At 44.9% G+C, this 23,640-nt stretch overlaps 1 protein-coding gene across 3 annotated transcripts in view; it reads left to right on the forward strand.

The window, feature by feature from the left end:
• PLCE1 (phospholipase C epsilon 1) overlaps positions 1 to 23,640 on the forward strand; it is a 312,758-nt gene that overhangs the window by 217,952 nt on the left and 71,166 nt on the right. For 2 of the 3 annotated variants that reach the window (XR_004346085.1, XM_032607439.1), the window contains exons 5-7: positions 13,302 to 13,447; positions 19,571 to 19,829; positions 21,885 to 22,090. Coding sequence is in view for 2 of the 3 variants with exons in the window: in XM_032607439.1 (XP_032463330.1) it covers positions 13,302 to 13,447; positions 19,571 to 19,829; positions 21,885 to 22,090 (611 nt within the window). In the remaining variant the exon portion in view is untranslated. Of the gene's footprint in view, positions 1 to 7,325; positions 7,432 to 13,301; positions 13,448 to 19,570; positions 19,830 to 21,884; positions 22,091 to 23,640 lie in introns of those variants that run through there. The other variant, XM_032607440.1, reaches the window with a different exon arrangement.

Below are 23,640 nucleotides of genomic sequence, written 5' to 3' on the forward strand. Positions count from 1 at the left end.
AAAGACCGAAGAGACCTGAGAGTGAAATGCAGACTCTCCACACGTAACCCCAACCTCAAGCCCAGACCTACTGAATCAGAACCTACATTTTAACAAAATCCCCGAAGATTCCTGTACACACTTAAGTCTGCGAACGGCCGAGACCCTAGATCAGCGGTTCCTAGGCTTAATCAGAATCACTTAGGGAAACTTTTTAATAGGACAGATTCCTACCCTCCCCCTCCCCAGATCTACAGAATTAGACACTAAATGGCAAACTCTCACAGGTGGTTCTGATACCAAGCTACCGGGCTCGAAATGGTACTGTCCTATGTATGTGACCAAAGTGGGGTTCATTCCACGTGGGCCTGGAAACACAGATTGAAGAATCAAGCTAACCATCACCACAACTCCTACTCCAAGCATGGAGACATGATCCCAAACTAATATTCCAATGCAGGGGTGGAATGTACATAAATATTGCTGGCTCACATTTCAGGAGTTTTCCAGGACATTTAAGTGGATTTGAAAAATACTTTTGAAAAGACTGTTTGTACAAACATCATACTCTTTCCAGTCCTTGTTTGGCATAGAGTTTAATCAGATTTAAAATGGTGAGTGTTCTTTGTAAGCTTATATATTTCTTTTCTTCTAGGGCATGTAAGACAAGACATCTGTGTTTTATCAGTAAAATACTAAAACGTGTCCAGCATTTTTAGGAAATCTGGGCCTGAGTTTATAAGCTGCAGGTGTTGAATATATTTGATAGAAGGCCCTAGTCTATTCACTTAAAGTTAAAAGGAAAAAATTTTTGCAAACCGATTTTGTTTCAGAAAAATATTTGACTAAAACATGAGTTTCTGACCGTATCTTAGGAAATTAGGAGAAAAGAGAAAGAAATCTTTTAGCCAATCTTATATGAAAATGTCTAGTTTTAAGATGTTCTTATTTTTACATTATACACTGAACTCTCATCCACTCATAGTAAAACTTTCTTTTACGCTCTTACTAACATCTGTTAATTTGTCTGTGGACATAAATAGCATCCTCCTTTATTAGTTTCTTTCCTGCCACAAGAAAGATATAAAAATATTGAATTTAAAGAGTGGGGCTGGCAGGCTTCCCTGGTGGCACAGTGGTTAAAGAATCCACCTGCCAATACAGAGGACATGGGTTCCATCTCTGGTCCGGGAAGATCCCACGTGCCGCGGAGCAACTAAGCCCATGAGCCACAACTACTTAGCCTGTGTGCCTAGAGCCTGTGCTCTGCCACAAGAGAAGCCACGACAATGAGAAGCCTACGCACCACAACGAAGAGTAGCCCCCGCTCGCTGCAACTAACTAGAGAAAGCCCACGCACAGCAACGAAGACCCAACACAGCCCAAAAAAATTAAAACAAAATAAATAAATTTATAAAAAATAATAATAAATCTTAAAAAAAAAAGAGTGGGGCTGGGGGTAATATAGGCATATTCTATGTGCAAGTCTAATAGAGCAGAGGCCAGTGAGGGGTGAGGGAGACAATAAGACATTAATTCAAAAATTATAACTTCTAAATTCAAAGAAATACCACATTAAATGTAGGTGCCTCACAAAACCAAATGCCATATCTGGAAATCATTGAATGCACGTCCATTAATATTAATAACATTGGCTAATCTTTCTACTGTGCTTCTAAGTATAAGCACCTTCACCTTATTTCCTTTAACCCTGCAATTCTGTAAGGTAGGTGTTACTGACAGGCCTGCTTGAAATTGAAGGAATAGGAGAGACAAAGTAATTGGCCCAGTATCACAGGTAGTAAATGTTAGAGCTGAGACTTGAATCGAGCACTTCTGACTTTGATCATGGGCTTCCTACCCCCCACGCCCTGCATCTAGGAAAGAATATTTGTCCAGTCGGCACCCCAGAAACATGGTCTTGGTTTGGTTTGGGCTTTTGTTCCGTTTTGTTTGGGTATAAGATGTGCCACTTTCTAATACTTAAATGGCAGTTTTTACTTCTCAGTCTCTGTCATCTGTACCCAAAGCATTTTCCAAGTAAATATTTCTCTAAAGAGATTTCTTGAGCCAGATATGAAACATGTCTTTAACCACTCTGGAGTGGAAACTCACCCTCTGTCCACAGGAGAAGCAAGGCTTGTGTTTGGCCCCCACCCACTCCTGCCATGGCTTCAAGGAACCCTTAAACTATCAGACCCCAAACAGGTCAGTCACTTTTACAGGAACTGTCAGCACACCCCCAAAACTGTCAACACCCCCCCAAACTTCTTTAACTGACTCTCCTGAAGAAAACAAGTAGAACTTCAGCCCACTCAAAATCACTCCGAAGTCCTGCCAGCCACATGGCGTGCCCCCAGTCTCCAAAATAAATCCCCTCTTCTGCCGGTCTGAAGCTCCCTCCAGCCTCCCCATGCCCAGAGTTTTGAATTCTGCAGCTCCTGTCCTTGGGTTTACGCCCATGAGCTATTCATCAGGGTCCGCAGCCCATAATCTGCCACCATCACCGGTGAGCAGCCGCTGTCTCCCTTCCCAGAAGACACATCCCAACAGAAACCTTCTGGGAGGGCCCTTCGCACCTGCCCCCTCTCCTCAAGGAAGCAGAGGAGGCTTCTTTTTTGTTTTGTTTGTTTGTTTTGGCCGCGCCCTGCGTTGTGCAGGATCTTACTGTGCTCCCTGCGTAGGAAGCGTGGAGTCTTAACCACTGGACTGCCAGGGAAGTCCCTTTCCTAGTTTGTTTTTGTTTTTTTAGAGGAGGCTTCTTGACTCTTCCTCGGACCTCTCCTGCCATCACTGAAGACAAGTAGCAACTGCACCAACTATTATTATTTCTCCCCATCTTCCTTCCAGCCTCCCTTCTAGAATTCTGCCCCAAATCTCTGTGGGCAGGCAGCTGCCCACTGAGGGCTTCTCAATGTCCTGACTCTTCTTCCTTTTGTTCACCATCTCGTAGGCTCCCTGAGTTAGCGTCTTCAGCAAGTCCTGCAGCTCTCAGCTCTCCTTCTTCTCCCCATCAGACCAGGTTAACTCCTTGCTGGCACGTGCTGCTTCCTCACCCAGGCGGAGCCTGCCTCTCTGGACCCACGGATGGAGGGAGTGAGAGGGGGAGGGGTGGCGGTGCATCAGATCCTCTTCAGAGAGATAGCGGAAGCCCAGCAGATTGTGACTATAGGATGTCCTGAGGTCAGGAGACCTGGGGTCTAGCCCCGGCACTACCACTCACTAGCTAGTTGACCTTGGGCAAGTCACCTGACCTCTCTGGTTCTCTTGGGTTTCTTCATCTATGAAATAAGGAAAATGAGCTAAATAACCTTTAGGATCTTTGATATATTCGTTGGCACACTGTGTAGTAGAACCACATGGCTCAAAGCCAGTCTGCTAGGCTCTTTCCTCAAGACTGCCTTGGCTATGAAATAATAATTGCCCACATGCCTTAATCTCCTCATTTTGGATTTCAAGGAAAATCTTCTTTGTGTCTTGGTTTTAGAATTCCTACAATAATATATTGATTCTGAATTTATGGCACCTGTTACAAAACCATATGCTGCCCTTTCTGACTATTTCTACCTCCTGAGGTCCGCTGACACCGTGCAGTTTCTGGAGATGGAGGGATGAGTTCTCAGGTTGAGCAGATGCAGGCCGAGGTCTCCAGAATTACCAGTGGAGACGAGCCTCTGGCTGTGTCGGCTCCAGGCTGTAGGAGCTCAGACAGACTGGTGCCAATATTCCAGGATTTTTCTAGATGCTAGTATTCCTTTGAAAAAATGTCATATGGTATAAAGGATTTGGGAAACTCTGAATATTAGCCCCTTCTTGGAGATTTACCATGCACATTAGCATATTTAGAGCTCTAAGAAATCCTGCCAGTGAAGAAATCTTAATTTATCCCAGCATCCCCCAAACCTGTATGGCCCCAGACACTTTCTTCACAAAATCCTGGTAGAGCATGTCCCCAGAACACAGTTTGGGGCACATTACCACAAAATCTGGCTGACCTGTCTCTATCTGGGTCTTTGGAGCAGAAAGAGAAAACTACAGCTGCTGGAATATTTACTGAGCACCTACTGTATGCAGAATAACATGGGAACAACTCAAAATTGGCACAAGGGTCTGCCTGCCAAGACTTCGAAATCTAAAGCTGCAGATGGACAGGCACACATGAAGAAGCATGCCAGTCAGCGAACAGGACAAATGAAGTGTCAGGTACAGTGTGGAAGTGCTGGAGCCAGGCCCCTGGGCAGTCGTTTGCTTCCCAAAGTGAATTTCTGCTCACTCAGCTCTCAGGCTCAAGATCGTTGCTTTGCGCCACCAGGGTAGTTACCATTCAGCCAGTTACATGACCTCATCAAAGGACAGTCGTTGTTTATTTTTATAGGTTAGGTGGTTGGGGAGGCACACCAAGTACTTTTATTTTGTGCTGGACATCCTAGAATTTTTGCCTTACATGTACAGCTCTGTTGGGTTTTATTTGGAATTGGGATCTATTCTTTCCCTAGAAAAGGTGACCTCCTTCTCACGAAGTAAGAAAGATATTGAACTGGCCAGTGGCCCATGCTGTTGTTTAATTCCACTCTGAATCAAATGTAACTGCTGTCCAATGTACCTGATGTTTCCTGGACAAAGGACCCTGGTTTCTCAGGGCAGCTGCCCCTTTAGAACCTATCTGTGACTCACTGCTATTTTCCAAGCACTCCCCCTCCTATCAAACCATATCCACAAGTCCTCAGACAGCCCTCGCCCACATCCTCCTTCCCCATCTCCTGTTTCCCACCCCTCCCTACCAACTCCTCTTAGACTTCCTTTTGATAAGTTTTTTTCTCAACTTTTTTCTTACCCCTTTTCTGCCTTCCCTCTACCTCTCCTTTCTGGCCTCTTTAAAAGAAGCAAAGGATCATTCTTTCTTAGAGTGTAATCCTTGGGAACTCCCTCTCTGCTAAACAGAACAGAGAAGCTGGCACTGTGATAAGAAGGCCAACGTTGTTTCCACAAAGAAACATCTTTGAAGAAGGAGCTGCTTATTATTTTTTTTCATTATCAGTATTAGTTGACATTTATTGAGCATGTACTCTGCTCCAACCACTAGAGCACATTACATATGTTTATTATATCTTTTATTAGTTTACACACACACACACACACACACACACACACACCCTTATGGCAGGACATTTTATGGGTGAGAAATTGAGTCTCAGGGAAGGTAAGAAACTTGCTCAAGGTCACAGAAATAGTGAAAAGCAGTGCCAAGCGGTGAACCTGCATTTCTTTGGCTTCAAATCCAGTGTTCTCCCTTCTCTCCCCCACCTCCCATTGAAACAGGGAAGCTAAAGAGGCAGAATTCTGGTTTTCATCAGATTTATTCCCTAACAAGTTCATTCACAGACGCTCACCCCTACACACATGTACTGCACAGACGGCAGATTTAATTATCTTCTTAGTGATCCATTATATCTACCAGGGTCCAACCGGGCAGGATGTCATTGATCTTGGTGGGATGCCAATATCCTTTGTTTCTTCACACAGACTTGTCTTCAGGGGAACATAGACCAACACATGCAAACGATTTTATTCCCCTCCCTTCTCTCCTTCCTGCTTGATCATTGGTATCGGTTTAACTGTTGGTCTCCTGTTACCTGCTCACCATCCGCATTGCGATTGGCAAACATTTGCCATTGGGCCCTACGAGTGAAATAGTGACTTGTTTGGCTCAGTTTTCCTTTCCTGTGACAGGTGTCCACCTGCCCTGGGACCCAGAGTGATTCACAGCAGGTCTCAGAACCTCCAGACCTGTTCGGTGGCCCTGGAAGACAACCTTCTCTCTCTCCCTTTTCCAAGCAGTGTGGCCTGCAGCCAGTGAGTTCCCCATCGGGGGACTTAAGTAACCTGGGAGGCCATTTCCTGAACATCACTCAGGGCACCTCAGAATGGTCCCAGCTCATTCCAGAGCAGACGAGAAAGCCATCACTACCCTAACTCTCTGATGCCCAGTTCTCTCAGGGAAAATGGAATCTTCCAGTCATGGGCCCAAATGCCCACAGGCCTTCTATGCCATGGCTCCCAGAGTATCCTTTCCCAGCAAAAGCCTCTGAGCCTCCTGGGTGAAGAACAAGTAGACAAGCGATTATAGGGTGGGGTTGCAGCCTCCAGATGCCCTGGACACTCAGGCCCTTGGACACTGCTGAGAAGGGCAGCACTGACAGGGAGTTGGCTGCTGTGCTTTGTGTGTGACTCAAAGTAAGAAGTTACTGAGGACCCACCACTCATGCTGGACCCTGTGCTGGGAAATAAATGAGTAAAACAATGCCTGCCTTCAAGGAGCTCAAATTCCAGGGACAGAGGACAGGGGGAAAGTGGTCACAGTGCAGTGATAAAGTAATTTTGATTAAACATGAGGATTCAAGAAAGGCTTCCTGGAGGAGGTGACATCTGGGCTGTTTGGCAGTCAGTTGGATGAGGGAATGGAAGGTGAAGGAAGAGTCAAGGACTGGGATCAGGGTGTGCTTGAGGTGGCCTTGGGCCCTCCAGGTGGAAAGGTCCAGTTAATTTTTGGATATACAGGACAAGAGATAGATATTTGGAGACAGCAGCAGAGAGGTGGGTAAAACCAGGCAAGTGAAAGAAATCATCTAAGAAGAGGAGGTAGCATAAGAAGAGATCCAAGAAGGGTCAGGGACAGAGCCCCAAGAAATACCAGCATTCAAGAACCAACTTGTGCCTGCAGAGACAGTATTATGAGCCCGGGCTCTGGGCCTGGGCTGCCTAGGTTGGGATTCCTCCCTCCACAACTTACTAGCTGTGTGACACTGGGAAAGTGACTAAACCTCTCTGTTTCCATTTCATCTATTAAATGGGATGATAATGACATACATTTCATTAGGTTTGTTGTAGGATTAAATGAATACACGTTAAGTACTTAAGACAGTTTTTTAAAAATGTAATATCTGCAAAGAAGACAGAGTATTTAAGTAGACTTTTTTTTTAATTAAAAAGTAGAAAAGAATAGGCAGAGAATAAGAAATGGTACAAAATGTAGTAGGATTGGAATGTCAGACAGATGAGTGGCGGGCAACAGTGAAAATTAATGCTGGAGGTGTAAATTTAGATCAGATGGTACCATGCTTGAAGGCCAAAAAAAGAGGTTTAGAGTTTGTTCTATAGACAACTGCGACGCAATTTGAGAGTATAATCCAAGATGTGTTTGGGGCTTCTCCAGAAACCACCTTCAGGTGCCCCCTTTTTTCCATCTGAGTCTCTCCTAAACACAGTCATGGTGGAACCATGCCAAGCAGGACCAGGAGTTCGAGAGACTCTTCTGCACTCACGTCACATCAAGGAGGATGCCTGAGCATGTGTAACTCGATGGCCACTGCATCCTTAGTACAAGACCCTGACATTAAGTCCTGGCCTCTGCTTCAAGGAGCTCACACTTGGAAGAGATTGGTTCAGGACAAGGTACTAGCAATACTCCTATTCATACATATATGTAAATATCTACATATGTATATGGGATTGAGCAATTTAAATAGAAAATAATGGTTAAATTTATTCCTAATGAGGAGTCAGGGAAGCCTTCAGAGAAGAGGAAATATGAGTTATCCTTTTAGGACAGGCTTGTGCTTGGGGTGCAAACCCTTCTCAAGGCAACCACAGATTCTTCCTGGTTCAGCCTTGGGCTGCTTCCTTCCTTGTAGTTAGGAAGTGGAACTTGGAGACTCCTCTATTCTGAATTTCTGTGCTCTGCTTCCTGGAATTCAGCTTCTCTACAGCTCAGGTAGCAATATTAATAGTAGTTGTAGAAACAGCAGGTGGCCGCAGTAGTTAACATCTATTGAGCCCTTAACTACACACTGAGCATCACATTGAGATCTTAGATACAACCTCCAGGTTCATCCTGACAACAGTCTTATCAGGTAAGTATTATTATTCCCCTTTTACTGAAAAGGGAATTGAGGCTCAGAGAGGGTAGGTCGCTTGCCTCAGGGACCTGTGCAGGGTAACAGTGGAACTGGGAGTTGAAGGCAGGTCCGCTCAACTCCGGTGCCCACGCTCCCCACCAACTATGCTATGCTGTCTTCCGCTGTCTCCTCCTTCCACGTTCCAAACGGGTGACAGCCCCAGTCTCAAGTACAGTCACAGAGGTGGTGACTTATAGTATTGGACAGGTACTACATAAGTGACGCTTTCCTGACTCGGGGCTCAGGGGCGCAGAAAGGAACACCGAACCCCTGAGATAGCTCTCAACTTAAGTGTATATAAGAACACCAGGGAGTTATCAAAAATGCAGATTCCTGGGCTGCAATCTTAGACTGGTTTCTAGGTCTGGATGAGGCCTTGTAATCTGCATTTGAATAAACACCCTACCACCACTCTGGAGATTTTGATGCCGGTGCTCCATGTTGTGAGGAGTACCGCCTGGGCAGGGGCATTGTGTGTGTGTGTGTGCACGTGCGTGTGCACACGTGTGTCAATGTATTGCCTGCGTGTGCAGGCCACATTCTCTAGTTCAAGGGTTGTTCTCGTAAAGCTCAGTGGAGGGCGGGTATAGATGTGCACTGCATACAACCCGCTTCACAGGAGCTTTGTCTAGAGAGACTTTCGTTGCCTTCTTTAGATTTCACCATTTGAGGCTGGACTTAGCAGTGAGGGTGACCAGATACCTGTTACAAAGGATCATCTTTCTACGAAAACTTGTGCTCAGCATGTTCAAACAAACTTCTTGGCAGGAAGTCATTTGTCCCCTTTTTCTGGACCTGGGAACAGCAGTAGGAAGTGTTCAGGCCTTTTCCCAAATATAATATCTGACCATTTGAAGGCTGAGAATCCTTTCTGCCTACGGCCTCCTGGGACTCTGAGTGGCCTGCCTGCTGGTCAGGGGCACCGAGCATCCCCACACTGGGGATGTGGGAAAGATGGTCTCTGCCCTCGAGGACTTAAGGTCTGGAGGGGGGAGACAGAACAGACCCATGTGAAAGAGTCAGGCACACAAATATAACAAAGCTAAGCCAGATGTAAATCCACACAGCTGTGAGAACCCAAGTGCAGACGTGACGCTGCACTCAAGGTCCGACATTCAGTGAAAGAGAAGCAGGAGGAAGTTGCACGTGGGGTGTCGGTGAGCCTTCAGAAAGGCCTTCCCAGGGGAGGTCACATGCGTTCATTCATAGACTCTCCTTAAGCACTTAACAGTGGGCTCTGCTGCTGGTGAGCACGGCAGCCCCAAAGTCAGCCTTTTAGGGAGCACGGTGCTGACTGTCCAGGGAGCCTGGGGCACCACATAATGCACAGCACATGGACCCAGCCCAGGTGGGACATCAGGACAGGCCTCCTCAAGACAGCAAGGCTTTCATCAGATTCCTGAAGGCGGCCCTTCCCCTGACTTCAGGGAATTCAGCACGAGGTACAAAGGAAGGCCCGCCCGTGGCCTTCCCACCTCCTCTTTCCATCCTGGCTCGTATGCCTGTGTATCGTGTGGACACCTCCGGCCTCAAGTGTAAACTCCATCAATACACCACCCTCCCCACTTGGCCAGCCTTCAGGCCTAGAGTTATGATCTACCCTCAGGAGGACTGATCTAGAAAACAGGCCCTTGCCGGCCTGGAAGTGAGCTGTTTGGACAGGGGATTGGGAATCCTGGGTCTACAGGGGTGAGCGATCTGGAGGTGGGTGCACAGCCAGTGGACAGACAGGTTCCCTCCTCCCCACAGACTTCTCACTCTGTGGGGAGCACAGCTGGATGAGGGCCAACATGGGCCTCTGTAACTCAGGGCATGGGCAGGGGGTCGGACTGCAGGTCTAAGCACAGTTCTGCCCAAAGGATGAGTCAACATTAGCTAAATCAAAGGTGGAGGGATGGGGCTTCCCACAGAAGGAACAACCAGTGCAAGATCCCTAGGGTGGGAAAAGCCTGGTTCACCTCCCTAAAAGCAGGAGTGTAGTAGAGAGAGCCGAGGTGAGACTGGAGAACAGACAGGGGCCTCAAGGGCCAAGATAAGGATTTGGCTTTACAAAGGACACGGGCAAGACATGGTGGGCCAGGGAAAGGTCATTTTGAATGGAGCGAGAACATTCCTCCCAAACGAAGCTTGTGTGATACCAGTAAGGCATTTGATGTGGGAAGAGGGGGCAAGCTCTTCACTTTGGCTGGGCCTCAGAGTACTGAGAAAGGCCTGAGAAGGAAAGAAAAAAGCAATTGTGGAGGACTTGTAGGCATGTAGGAAGGGATCAGGGTCGTCAGGGTAAGCACAGAGCCTCTGGGAGGAATGCTTAAAGAATTAGGCTGGGAGCCAGATTCTCTCTTTATGCTGTGCTGACCATTGAAATAAGGCAAAATAATCTGCCACATTTAACACCTTTCTGCTCTAGGACTGCTCCCTATGTTTGAGTCATAGTACTGTACATGTATGCGATTTTTGTGTTTTTCTGTGTGATTTCAGTGTCCTGAAATTCTGGATTGGCAACACATCCCCTTGTCCACTTAGTAAATATGACCATGTTTATGCTTTGGGCTACATTTTACAGTCATCACTGAATGCTCGTTTCCTTTTCGTGTCATTTATTTTTTATAATTGTGCTGACACTCTCGTTACTTAATGCCTATGGAATTATGAATACATTAGGCCACGATAAGAATTGTCCCTGAAGTCTGTAAGCAGATGTTGGGGTGTGTGTGTGTGTGTGTGTGTGTGTGTTTGTGCGTTTGTAACAACAGTGCTTACATAATCTCAATAACCAAGCCCTGGGGACTCACACTCAGAGACAGAACAGTTGGCTTAAATTAGGTTTCCATGTGAAATATGGTATCACTATTTTTTTCCTAGCCTTGTGGGAAAGTATATGGAAAATGATTTGACTGATAGGAAATAAATCTGGATGTGTGATCAGGACTGAGGCACAAACCACTTGGTGGTCTGTGTCTGCTCTGTGAAGCAGGTCTCTCCAAGGGAAGATATGTTAACCCTTTCAGGTCACTGCACTAATAAGTCACTGTGTGGGACCAAAATAGCCTGAAAGTACAGAGACTTTGCAAAGACACTGATTTGCCATCAATTTCAACAGGAAAGGAGCTAAAGCCATAGAAAAAATATAGCCAGAGGCCTCAAGAACTAATGCATCGGGTGTCTTTGAAGAACCATTTTAACTTTTCAGGGTTTCATTTGTATTTTAAGGAGATGGATTTGGATTTCTAGCTCAGAGTCAATGATGTTATGATTCTGAGTGTTTTCTGATGATTTCTTGGAGCAGGATAGGGCTTATCAAAACTAATCACACCAAAGGAAGAATTGGTTAGAAGCATTAATGACACTCAGTCTTTACTGGCAAAATAATGTCTTGGTCTAGAGAGCCAGAGTTTCACCAGCCTGGTGACTTTTAGCTGGGTAACCAGGTGAAGGGAAAGAGCTTGGAGACAGTGAGCCAGGGATTGCTCACAGCTGCAGGAGAGGGGCTGGTTTTGGGAATCCCAAAGGGCTCCTGTGTGCTCAAAGCAGTCCCAGGAGATCAAACGAATGGTTATCTTCTTCCAAGAGGCTCTTAATTCCTTGCAGGATGATCTGGACTACGGCTTGTCCTAGGGGTCTGATTCCAGATCTGTCCTCCTGATGTTTCACAAGAGTTCAGCCAAGTCCAGAGCAGGTAGAGATCGGTGGTGCCTGCTTAGAGCCCACTGGGCTCGTGCTGGGCTCAGGGGTGGCAGGTGGCCCCTCACATTTTGCTTCAGCAAATTTCAGAAGGGAAGAGACCGATTGTTACTGCAGCGCTCCTGGCTGCTACCAGATTATAACCCTGTTTTAGCACTGAAACTCTCTGTTGCTATTTCCCTATTTGTTTTTGTGTAGGGAGAGGAAAGACATGTTCAGCATCAGTCTCTTCTGTTCTGCTTTTTTCATTTTTTTAATCATTTTTTGGTACTCTTCTCGGTACCTTCTCCTTTGATTCCATCTCTGTCTTCAAATGTGCATCTCTTGTGGAGTGCTTAGAAGGACCTACCAGTGCCAAGTTTACAAAAACTAGCTCCCTTCATCAGCTGAAAGAGCACCAGCCTGGGAGTCCTAGCTTTGACATCAAGAATTGTGACCTTGGCAAATCATTTCTCCCATGAGCCTTGGATTCTTGATCTGGAAGCATGGGGTTGGACTGCCCTCTGCGGTTGCTGCCAGCACTAAATGCCACTCATTCCTCTCATTTTATTTGGAGGGAGGGAGTCAGGGAAGTGGTTGCCTTAGACCTTGAACTCTTTTTTCCCTGCAGGCTTCTCTGTTCAGGCTTCACTCTCGCTCAAGCCAGGGAAATGAGTTGCTCCCCAGGTTTCAGCACTGTTGCTAAACCAGGTACAACTAATGGGCCATGTGGGGTCAAGACCAAGGCTTTGATCTGTTAACAACTGAACTTATCAGCCCAGACCTCAGCCAGGATGGAGAAAGTAACGTAAGTGAACACTAGTGTTCCAAGCACCAAAGTACAGGTAGCAGCAAAATAATCTTAGCAATTAATCAAAGGATTTTGAGGCTGCATACCATAAAGGGGGGACTTTAGTAGTAGATTATTATTAAATATTATACTTCAGTCTGTGTAGTAGAAAAGACAAATCACACTAGACTAAACTTAAGCCTAGAGCAGGAGAACAGTATATACATTAGGCATTTAGTGAGTGGTTAATAGGGACACCTCTGGGCTACACACCTCGGTTCAAATTCAGGCTTTGCCACCTATTGGTTGAGGACCTTGAGCAAGTCTCTTAGGCCCTCTGTCCTTCATTCGTCATCTATAAAATGAACAGTTATAGTTCCTGACTCAGGATTGTTGTGAGAGATACGTGAGTTAACGTATATGAAGGGCTATATTGGTTCTATTATTTAGTCATTTGAGGAGCATAATAGATAATGTTTTTATGAAAGACAGTTCAAAAAATTTTTTTTGCATTTTTTCATTTAATATTACGCATTTTATTAATTGACAAATGGACTTTCATTTATGGGCTAAGTGCATTGATTGCATTTATTCTTGCTCTTTCGGTCAAATACATTTAAATCATAGTTATCCTTAGGCCTTGTTTTCATATGGTCTCATGGAATTTTATAGCTGAAAAGGGATTGTATAAATTACCTTTCAGCCTCATTTTAAAGATGAAGATGAAGAATACAGAGAGGTTAATTCCATTGCAAAGCAGTGATGGAGCTAGAGCTTCAATTCAGTCTCTTGTCTGGGTCCTTCATTTCCTAATACTAAACTGACTTTTTAAAAAAAAAAACATTTTTCTTATGGAAAAGTATGTATCAAGCTTCCAGCACATGGTTTCAGTGGACGCCCCTCTCTGCATTCTGCAGGTGAGCTCCTGGGTGACGTGGCTGATCCTCACGGCGGGCTCCATGGAGGAGAAGCGGGAAGTCTTCTCATATTTGGTGCATGTGGCCAAATGCTGCTGGAACATGGGCAACTACAACACCGTCATGGAGTTCTTGGCCGGCCTCAGGTATGGGTGGTAGGGAATATGGTTTTCTGGGGGGTTTCCTCTTACCAGCTGCATGACACTGAATTAATTGTCTGGGTAACCATATTTACCCAAACCAGACAATTAGACGTGATTATTTGGGGGAAATAACCTCTGCTAGCACCACAATCCGTGTCCCTCAAAGATGCTGCAGAATTCAGAAGTCACGATCCTAATTCACTGGGTCTGCTCTGATCCCATGCTCTTGGCCAAGCTAAGTATCTGATTGCATAACTCCATCAACCCCATCACTGACCTATCTCTTCCCCTGCCTGCCCTGTAAGCCCCACTGTTACCTATCTCTTCCCAGCTCTGCCTTACGAATTACCCCAGCACTATAAGCTCCCAACTACTGACTGCCCTTAAAAATAACAGTGGTCACCACTGATAATAAGCATTGAATAATGTTAGCTCTCATTTTTATTGAACACTTACTATGTGTCAAGCATTGGACTAAGCATGTTCTATGCATTAAATCTTTTAATTCTCAGAACAGTTTTTGAGGTAGATACTATTATTATTCCCACACCATACAAAAGAAGAAACTTCTAACTAAGGTAAGAAGAAATTAAGTCATTCACCCAAGGTCACCTGGCATGGCTGGGATGTGACTGCAGGCCACCTTGAGTTCAGAGTCCGTGCCCTTAACCTCTGTGATATCCTGCTCTTACGCCTTCTCCATCAAGCTAATAATAAGATCACCATTCTGCCCATAAAGCCTCCTGCCTTGTTCCGTTTCAGCTTTGGTTACCTTGCACAAAGTAGCTGCTTCTCACTCTTGCGGGTGAAAGTGTGGTGTGAAGGAGACGAGTATGAATGGTCGAATGAGAATAGCAGAGAATCAAATCCTGGCTCCCCCCCCCCCCCGAATAGCTGTGTGATCTGGGCAAGTTACTTGACTTCACTGAGCCTCAGTTTCTTCATCTGTAAATGGGGACAATAGTGAAAATCACCTACCCCTTTACATAGGATTTAATGTGATAATGTAAAGTGTTGAGTATGTGTGTCTGGCATGTAGTAAGCCTCCGGAAAGAGGACCTGTGATTGCTGTTGTTGTTGTCTGAGATTCACCTTCCCGTTGAGGGTTCTATAAATCTATAGATAGACCTATAAATAGATCTTGCTTCATAACACTTCAAGGTTTTTCTTTGATTCTCCAGGCCCTATATAGGGATTCAAGGTTGGGGGTGGAGGGGAAAATTCTGAGTTGGAAATTTTTCTGTCCTTTTGAACTTTCTCAACTAAGAATAAACTCAAATGATCATGTCATTGGCATTTAAAATGGTCATACAAATGCACCAAGCATAGCTCAAAAGAAGGAAAAATACTGGGAGAAGGAGGCTTTATCCAGATGATTTGGTTCTCTTTGTGATAAATTTTCTACAAAGAATTTGTGTCACTTTTCTTAAAAAAAAAGAATGATCACATTATGATAAAATAGTTCTATTTTAATGGTGCTTATCCTCTGTATTTGACTGGCAAACTGGTGCAGGCTGTTGTCTGGGGACTTCACGTCTTCTCTTCGGGATGTCACTGTCCTCACAGCTTGGCAGCTGTCTCCCTCCACAGTGAATGATCCAAAAGAACAATGCTGCAGTACCTTTTATGTCCTGGCCTCAGGAGTAATACACTGTCACTTCTGCCATATTGGACTGGTCACATAGGACCAGCACTGATTCATTATGTGTGGGGACCACACTGCAGGAGGACGTGTGGATCTTTGGAGGTTGGCTGCCACATACCATGTATTAGAGCAGGGGTCTCCAACCGATAGTGGTCCATGGCCTGTTAGGAACTGGACCGCACAGCAGGAGGTGACAGGTGAGCGAGAGAAGCTTCATCTGTATTTATAGCTACTCCCCATCGCTCGCATTACCACCTGAGCTCCGCCTCCTGTGAGATCAGTGGCGGCATTAGATTCTCATAGGAGCTCAAACCCTACTGTGAACTGCACATGCGAGGGATCTAGGTTGCGCACTCCTTATGAGAATCTAATGCCTGATGATTTGAGGTGGAGCTGAGACAGTGACGCTAGCGCTGGGGAGCGGCTACAAGTACAGATTATCATTAGCAAAGTGGTTTGACTACACAGAGACTATAATAAGTCAATTGCTTGCAGACTCATAGCAAAACCCCATCAGTGAGTGGCAAGTGACAGTTAAGCTGCATCTTGTGGAGTAGACTGAACATAAGCCACATAATTCAGGTGTCACTGTCTCCCATCACCCCCAGATGGGACCATCTAGGTGCAGGAAAACAAGCTCAGGGCTTCCCCCTGATTCTGCATTACGGAGAGTTGTATAATTATTTCACTATATATTACAGTGTAATAATAATAGAAAAAAAGTGCAGAATAAACGTAATGCGCGTGAATCATCCCGAAACCATCCCCCCCCCCACCTCTGTTCCGTGGAAAAATTGTCTTCCACGAAACCAGTCTCTGGTGCCAAAAAAGTTGGGGACCGCTCTATTAGAGACTCTCTTGATACAAGAATGGCCTCAGAATGACCCGTGGAGGCCTTGGGTGAATGGGAATTTTAGACCCAACTTAGTTTGAATTCAAAATCCAAGAAGTCCATAGAGTCAGGTAACTCTTTCTTAGGTGAGGAATAACCCCAAACGAGCTAACCTCACCACTGATTCCTGGGCACCCCAGACCCACTGCTACCTAGTTTCATGCTCCTATATTTGGCTTAAAACTGAACTGATCTTTACAAATAGATGGGTAAAAGTACCAAGTTTAGTAGCTCTTTGGCTGGAACAATATATACAGGAGGTAAGTTGCTAGATGTCCTTATGATGGAATGATTGTGGAGGCAGAGCTCATGTGTGTACTTTCAGGTTTGAAAATATTTAGATTACAGGTAATTGAACTACACCAAGATAACTGAAAGTTTTTTATTTTTAAAACGATTAGATGAGAAGGGGGCGCTTACTGTTAAGTGACTGCTTTTCTGTATACTTTATACATTTTGCTTCCTCAAACTAAATTCTCAGCTGTTTACAGGAAACAATTAGAAGTACAAAGATTTACATATAACAAGATTTACTCAATTTTAATGTCAATATAAAATAACCCAAGTGTCAACTACACTTCAGTTTTAAAATAATAAAATAAAATAACCCAAATGAACAACAATAGAAAAATGAGGGAAATAACATGATGCAATCATACAATGGAATATTATTTAGCCACCAAAAATTATGTTTATAAAACATTTTTAATATCACTGGAAAACAAGTAACATAAAACACGTAAAACTACGTGGGAACAAAGCGGTCTATACTTAATAACCTCAGCAATATTTATACAACAAAATTTATTATTAAATGTTTAGACCAGAGAGACACAAATACAATAAATACTGGAAGGAAATATACCTAATGTTGTCTGTGGGTGGAAGAACTACGGGTGGATTTTCTATATTATTGGTATTTTCCAGGTCGTCTACGATGGGCATCTACTACCTTTATAATCATAAAAAGAAATAGAGGTTTTTTAAAAGTGTCAATTCTCAGTCTAACAAAAAATCATTTGATCTTTACTGAGGTTTGTCTTTTGCCCCCCAGAGTACTATGACGGCTCCATTACTCACGGAAAGAAGGATGATTAAATAATGAGAACCAAGTCTCATTCATGTATTCACTTCATTTATTTAAACCTCTACTCCATGGCCCCAAAAGGACTCTTACCACCTTATAAGGAACTCGTTGTAGAACAAGCTGAACTTAGTGGGGTGAAATCAGGAGACAATTTTATTTTTCTGACCTCACTGTCTTTCAAACCTGCCAGTTGGCTCTCCTTCCCCTAACTCTGGGTCGTGTCTCTGGGGACGCTGTGTCTTTCCCCATCACTTCTGTGGTTAATAAGCAGTCTCATTCACCTACGTCCATGAGCGTGAATGAACCTGAGAATCGTACGGCAATGCCACAAAAGCAGGTTGCCTGAGAGTTACCTACAGCGTGACACCGTTTGTATGAAGTTTAAAAATGCACAAACGATTCTACAAACTGCTTAGCGATATCTGTGTGTGTTGGGAAAGTATCAGGAATTGTAAGGGAAGGAGAGCACTAAAGTCGCAGTTGTGGTCCCCTGTGGTCCTCTGTGGTGAGAGAGGGAGGAGGATATGCTCGTGGAGGAATCCATTGGGGCCTCAATCATATTATTAATGCTTTATTTTTTTAAACTGAGAGGTTGATGTGTGGGTGTTTGTCATGTTGTGCTTCTTTATGTCTTTTGGATATCTTAGATATTACATAATGATCTTTTAATCCAGTCTGATATAAATCAAAACTTCAACTTCTCATTTAAAGCTTCACTCTTTCCCCAATTTTGCAGCCCAACCAGTCTCAGAAAGCTGCGGGAGTGTGGGAAGACATGGTTTATCTTTTCTCTCCCTCTCCCTCCAACTCAGAGTCCCTGCAGAAGAAATGGGCAGGAGAGGAGAGGAGAAGGGTGGAGGGGTAAAGGGAGCCCGTGTTACTTGACTGGGGCAGCGGTGATCTGGCCTTGGAGCCCCCACTGAGAGCCATGAGAGGTGGTTTCAGGGTTACTTCCTAGTTACCTGCCTTAACTTCACCCACTGTCCCATAGCCACCTCCCTGCATTGTTACCTGGTAAGGGGCAGTGCACCTCTGGCTGACTACTCAGTCCTCCCCGCTACAGTGTCTAGTTCTGGAAGTCCTACCCTCACAGACTCTTTCCACTAAGGTCACCTCATCGGCAGGCCTTTCAAGATAACTCAGGCCCCACTGACTCTCAGAGTCCATTCCTGACTCACAGAAACACCCAGCGCTTTGCCCGCCCAGAGTCTGCAAATGCGAGCCACGCCCGCTGGAACCCCCTCATGCTGCCATCAGGCAGCTCAAGGCAGCCTCTCATCGTTAGACTTCCCCAAGCAAATCACACACCAGTCAGTCTCTGACCAACAAACTGCCGGGACATGGATCAGCCGCTCCATGGAGTTCCCTTGAAGCCCCTGCACTTGGGTGATTTCCTCCTTCTCACATATGGTGCCCTGACAGCCCTCTCCAAAGAAGCGTTCCCTATGTGGCTGCTCAGACCCAGTTCCTCTGCTGATGGAGGGTGGGAGACCTCTGAGGGCAGAGCAGTTTGGGTCTCCTGGTGCCAACCCACTGCCTCTCTTTAGAAGGTGGGGTTCAATGTCAGCTGTTGTTCTCAGCAGCAATTTCAAAGTAGGAAAAATCTCATTTAACATCCTATTCTGCAAATAATACTTTAAGATAATGTCCCTCAAGACAGGCCAGTGACTTAATGTCAGAGCTGGATTCAGTAGAAGCAATTCAACAGAAGAGGTCAAAACAGGCTTCGTGGGTATCCCTGCGGGACTGGCCTAATCCAATAACATTTAAAAGATCAAGAGGAGTGGATGGAACACATTTTCTGCGGGCGATCCTCCATAAATACCTGTAGAAACCATATTACCCAGGAAGTTTCCCTTTTGGGAAATCAGAAAAACTCAAACTTAAGTTCAGTGCCCACCTTCCGAAATTAACTCCTCCTACACGTGTGTGTTCGTTTTTTGGCTGCATTGGGTCTTTGTTGCTGTGCGCTGGCTTTCTCTAGTTGCGGCGAGCGGGGGCCACTCTTCGTTGAGGTGCGCAGGCTTCTCATTGCAATGGCTTCTCTTGTTGTGGAGCATGGGCTTGCAGGCACGTGGGCTTCAGTAGTTGCAGCACGCAGCCTCAGTAGATGCAGCACGCGGGCCCTAGAGCACGTGGGCTTCAGTAGTTGCAGCGCGTGGGCTCAGTAGTTGTGGCACACAGGCTTAGTTGCTCCGCAGTATGTGGGATCTTCCCGGACCAGGGATTGAACCCGTGTCCCCTGCATTAGCAGGCAGATTCTTAACCACTGCACCACCAGGGAAGTCCCCACATGTATTTTTGTATGTATCTGTCCTATTTAATTTTGTGTTTCAATTTATTAAAGTAATATTCACATCATTTGGGGAATCCTAAATAAATATTAAAACAGAAAGAAAACATGAAATAAAATGAATTTTGTATGGAATTTAGGCTATTTCATGTAAATTATATTATTTCTCCTTCAGTCTAAAAAAAAAAAATGTCATTGACTTGTAATAGGTCAAGAAAAGTTTTAAAAATGTGGCAGTTTATGGACCAGTCTGACCTGGAGACGATGAGAAGCCTGAAGGACGCCATGGCCCAGCATGAATCTTCCTGCGAGTACAGGAAGGTGGTGACTCGGGCGCTGCACATCCCTGGCTGTAAGGTGGTTCCATTCTGCGGGGTGTTTCTGAAGGAGCTCTGTGAGGTGCTTGATGGAGCCTCCGGCCTCATGAAGCTTTGCCCGAGGTACAATTCCCAAGAAGAAACTCTAGAGGTGAGGCCTTTCAAAATCCTCATGGTCTGGTGAGTCATTGTTGCCGCCTGGCTTGTCACTCACTAAAGCCAGAAGAGAGACCTTTCTGAGCCCAGGGTTATCAGTTGTCACTGTTGTGTTGGGTAATAGGTCCTTGAACGTTCCAGAGAAAAGAATGCCAACTAACACTGTTGGGGCTTAATATTAAGTTAGCTTTAATGAGGCAGTGTGAAAGTACAAGTGCAAATGGGTATTGTTTCCTGATTTTTTTTTAAAGGTTGATGGGGTTTTCTTCTCTCTTATTGGGTGGGAATGTCTGGGTGCAGGGGATACAAGAAGTCAAGCGATAGTGGTAACTTTTCTGGATCAGTGGAAGAAAGACTGAAGGGAAGTCAATACTGCCTTCCTTTCCTCCTTTGTGGGAATCTGGTACGTCTTCTAAAGATGAGCTCCGGGCTCCTGATCGCACTGCCTCCGTTCCCCCTGGCCCGTTGCTTCTCATTCCTGACCCCCAGCATGGAGAAGACCACAGAGCTTGGACACAGAGCATTGGGCATTGGAGAGAAGGGCATTGAGAAATGGAAGAAGATATGGAAATCTCTTATATAGTGTTTAGAAATGATAGAAGGGACTAAAAGGGGGGAACTTTACAGAGAATTTTGAGGAGTCCCATACCTGGAAGTCCCACACCGAAATCTAGAGTCATTCTCACCATGGTGACAGCACCCACTGCTGACCTTACACACACACACTCTCACACTCACACACAGCCCTTCTCAGTGGCAGTGGGAAAACTTCCTAAAACTGCAGCCTCTTCCAGGTCACCTGGGAACAAAAGCATTGCCTGGTATCAGGGAGACTTAGAACCTCTGACAGGTGCCGGCAGCACTACTGGCTTGCATCTCCCTGGCTTATGAGGGAGGGATAAAGTGCAAGAAATGGAGGGGAAAGCTTAAAGCAAGCCCCCCAAAGCTGCACCCACACCGCCTCCCTCATGTCTCAGAAGGCAGGAACACCCTATCTCATGGCCTAGCTGCCCCTCTTGTTACCGACCAGGGTTCTTGGCCTTCCCCAGCCAATAGAAATTGACTAGAGGCCAGACAAGAAATTCAGGCAAGGCTTTATTGGGGCCCCTGCTGCAGCTCCCTGAGCGGGGGTGGGGAGAGCTTGTTCCTTATATGGGGTCAGGGTAGGCATGTGTTCAGGGGTCGGTCCAGACCGGTGGCTTAGGTGTTTTGCCAACCCCTCTCGTGGTGCTGTGTGCATGCTCAGTACCCTGCTTTTGCTCCCCACTCTTCAAAAGTGTCAGTTGGGTTTTTTTGGTCTCTTTGTATCTTTTGGGTCTAGAATTTGCCCCAACTGTGCATGCATCCGGTTATTTTTAGTCCTGTACAGTTTCTTTGCATTTTGTTGCTGGAGGAGAGGTGTGTCCAGGTGCAAGCACTGCAGCACTGCAGCAAAGGGTCCCCGGTCCCAGCACTGCAGCAAAGGGTCCCAGGTCCCAGCAAAGGGTCCTAGGTCCCAGCCTGTCTCACTCTGACTTCTGATGGGAGAAACTTCCTGATCACAAATACAGACAATAAGAGCTTATAAACCAGCAGGAAGCCTCTGTGTTATACCGTAAGATGTATGGGAAATAAAGCAAAATGTCCCCCTTTCTCCATCATTTTCTTGGGCCCCAGTAATTTTATCCAGTTCCATAGAATAATACACTTTTGTCATGGTTTTTCTCAATTTCACTACAAGGATAAAATAACCCTGTCCTTCCTCTGTAAAGTGGCTAATCTTCTCCCTAGGGAACCCTTGAAAAAATATTGCTTTTTATGTTGTAAATTCAAAGTGGAGTGTTGATTCCTAGCGGGACTAAAGTTGTCTTAGTGGAAACAAGAGTGACTTTTGGTATTTCATGCGGTGAAAGGAAAAAAATGTTTTTCCTGGAGGTTTTCTTTCCCCCAGTAAAAGAGGCACAAATGCCATTATTTATGACTGTTACAATTTCGTTTCCCTAGCTAAGTAGGTTATTTAGATGTAGTATGTGAAGTTGCAATCACAAATCCTCAGTATATTTTTCTGTAGTTTGTAGCCGATTATAGTGGACAAGATAATTTCTTACAACGAGTGGGACAGAATGGCTTAAAGAATTCAGAGAAGGAGTCCACCGTCAACAGCATCTTTCAGATCATCAGAAGCTGCAGTCGAAGTCTGGAGACAGAAGAGGAGGACAGCCCCAGTGAGGGGAGCAGCGCTAGGAAAAATTCCCTGAAGGATAAAGCCCGATGGCAGTAAGTTTTACATTTTAAAAATTGGGATGCGCGGGCTTCCCTGGTGGCGCAGTGGTTGAGAGTCCGCCTGCCGGTGCAGGGGACATGGGCTCGTGCCCCGGTCCGGGAAGATCCCACATGCCGCGAAGCGGCTGGGCCCATGAGCCATGGCCGCTGAGCCTGTGTGTCTGGAGCCTGTGCTCCGCAGCGGGAGAGGCCACAACAGTGAGAGGCCCGCGTACCGCAAAAAAAAAAAAAAAAAAAAAGTGCATAAAAAAGAGTGGATTTGCACCTAGCACCCAAATTTTGATTTCTAATAACATTTTTCAGTGAAAGAAAGCAAAGCTTCTTGGAGAAATGGCTGATTCTAGGACTGGGACAGGAAATACACAAGATGAGCCTGGACCATCTTGTGCCAAAAACTAAAGAAGTGCTGAGAAAAAAAAAACAAAATAATGAGGTTATGTCAAAGAACTACAAGAGCCAACTGAAAGAGCTCCCGATTGCCAACTGGAACTATTTGAGCAACAAAATAAAGTAGTATTAGATTATAACCCAAAGTATTATATAAATATTCATGAGTCCATATATGTAAATGATAAATAAACAAACAAATCGGGGAGAAGAGACAAATCTCCCATGCAGAAGAATTCCAAATAACTTATGTATACACTCCACCCTCTACAAGGTAGAGCAGAATTCCTTAAGTGTGGGCTGCACGCAGTGAATTCCTTCCAAAGATTACAGTGTAGAAAGGAGTTCTTTTTTTTTTTAAAGTAACTTTGCAGTGGACATGACCAGCACTACCTCAGCCAGGTCGACATCAACAGAGTAAGTCGTGTTGATAGTATGTTCCCTGAATGTGGTGTGATGAAAATGGCACTCTACCTCTGTGGTCTTCCTCCCCAGAACCCAGAGCCCCAGAATAATTATGAGAAAATTAGAAAATTATCAGGCAAATTCTAATTGATGGTCATTCTACAAAATGCCTGACCACTGCTCCTCAAAACTGTCGAGACCATCAAAAACAAGGAAAGTCTGAGAAACTGAGAAAGTCTGAGAAACATAAAGAAATATGATGGTTAAATGAAATACGGATTCCTGGATGGAATCCTGGAACAGAAAAGGCAAATGGGTAAAAAACTAAGGAAATCTAAACAGAGTACAGACTTTAATAAATAATAATGTATCACAGTATTGGTTCATGAATTGTGTCAAATATACCACCCTTAATGTAAGATGTTAATAATAGGGAAAACTGGATGTAGGGTATACTGTCTTTGCAATTTCTCTACAAATCTAAAACTGTTCTAAAATTAAATTTTTTAAAAAAAAAAAGCTAATGTTTTTGAATAGTTTCAAGTGAATGCATGTGTAACTACCACCCAGAGTGAAAACATTGTCAGCACCCACAAACCCCTTGTTTCCCTTCTCCATTATGTCACCACCTCTCTCCCTAAAGAAGAGTTCACTGCTGTGATTGTATGATAGTACATCCTGCTTTTCTTTATAATTTTACCACTATTGTGTCTCTCTAAACAATATAGTATAGTTTTCCCTGGTTTTGAAAT

The sequence above is a fragment of the Phocoena sinus genome, chromosome 16 (genome assembly GCF_008692025.1).
Source record: "Phocoena sinus isolate mPhoSin1 chromosome 16, mPhoSin1.pri, whole genome shotgun sequence".
NCBI lineage: Eukaryota > Metazoa > Chordata > Mammalia > Artiodactyla > Phocoenidae > Phocoena > Phocoena sinus.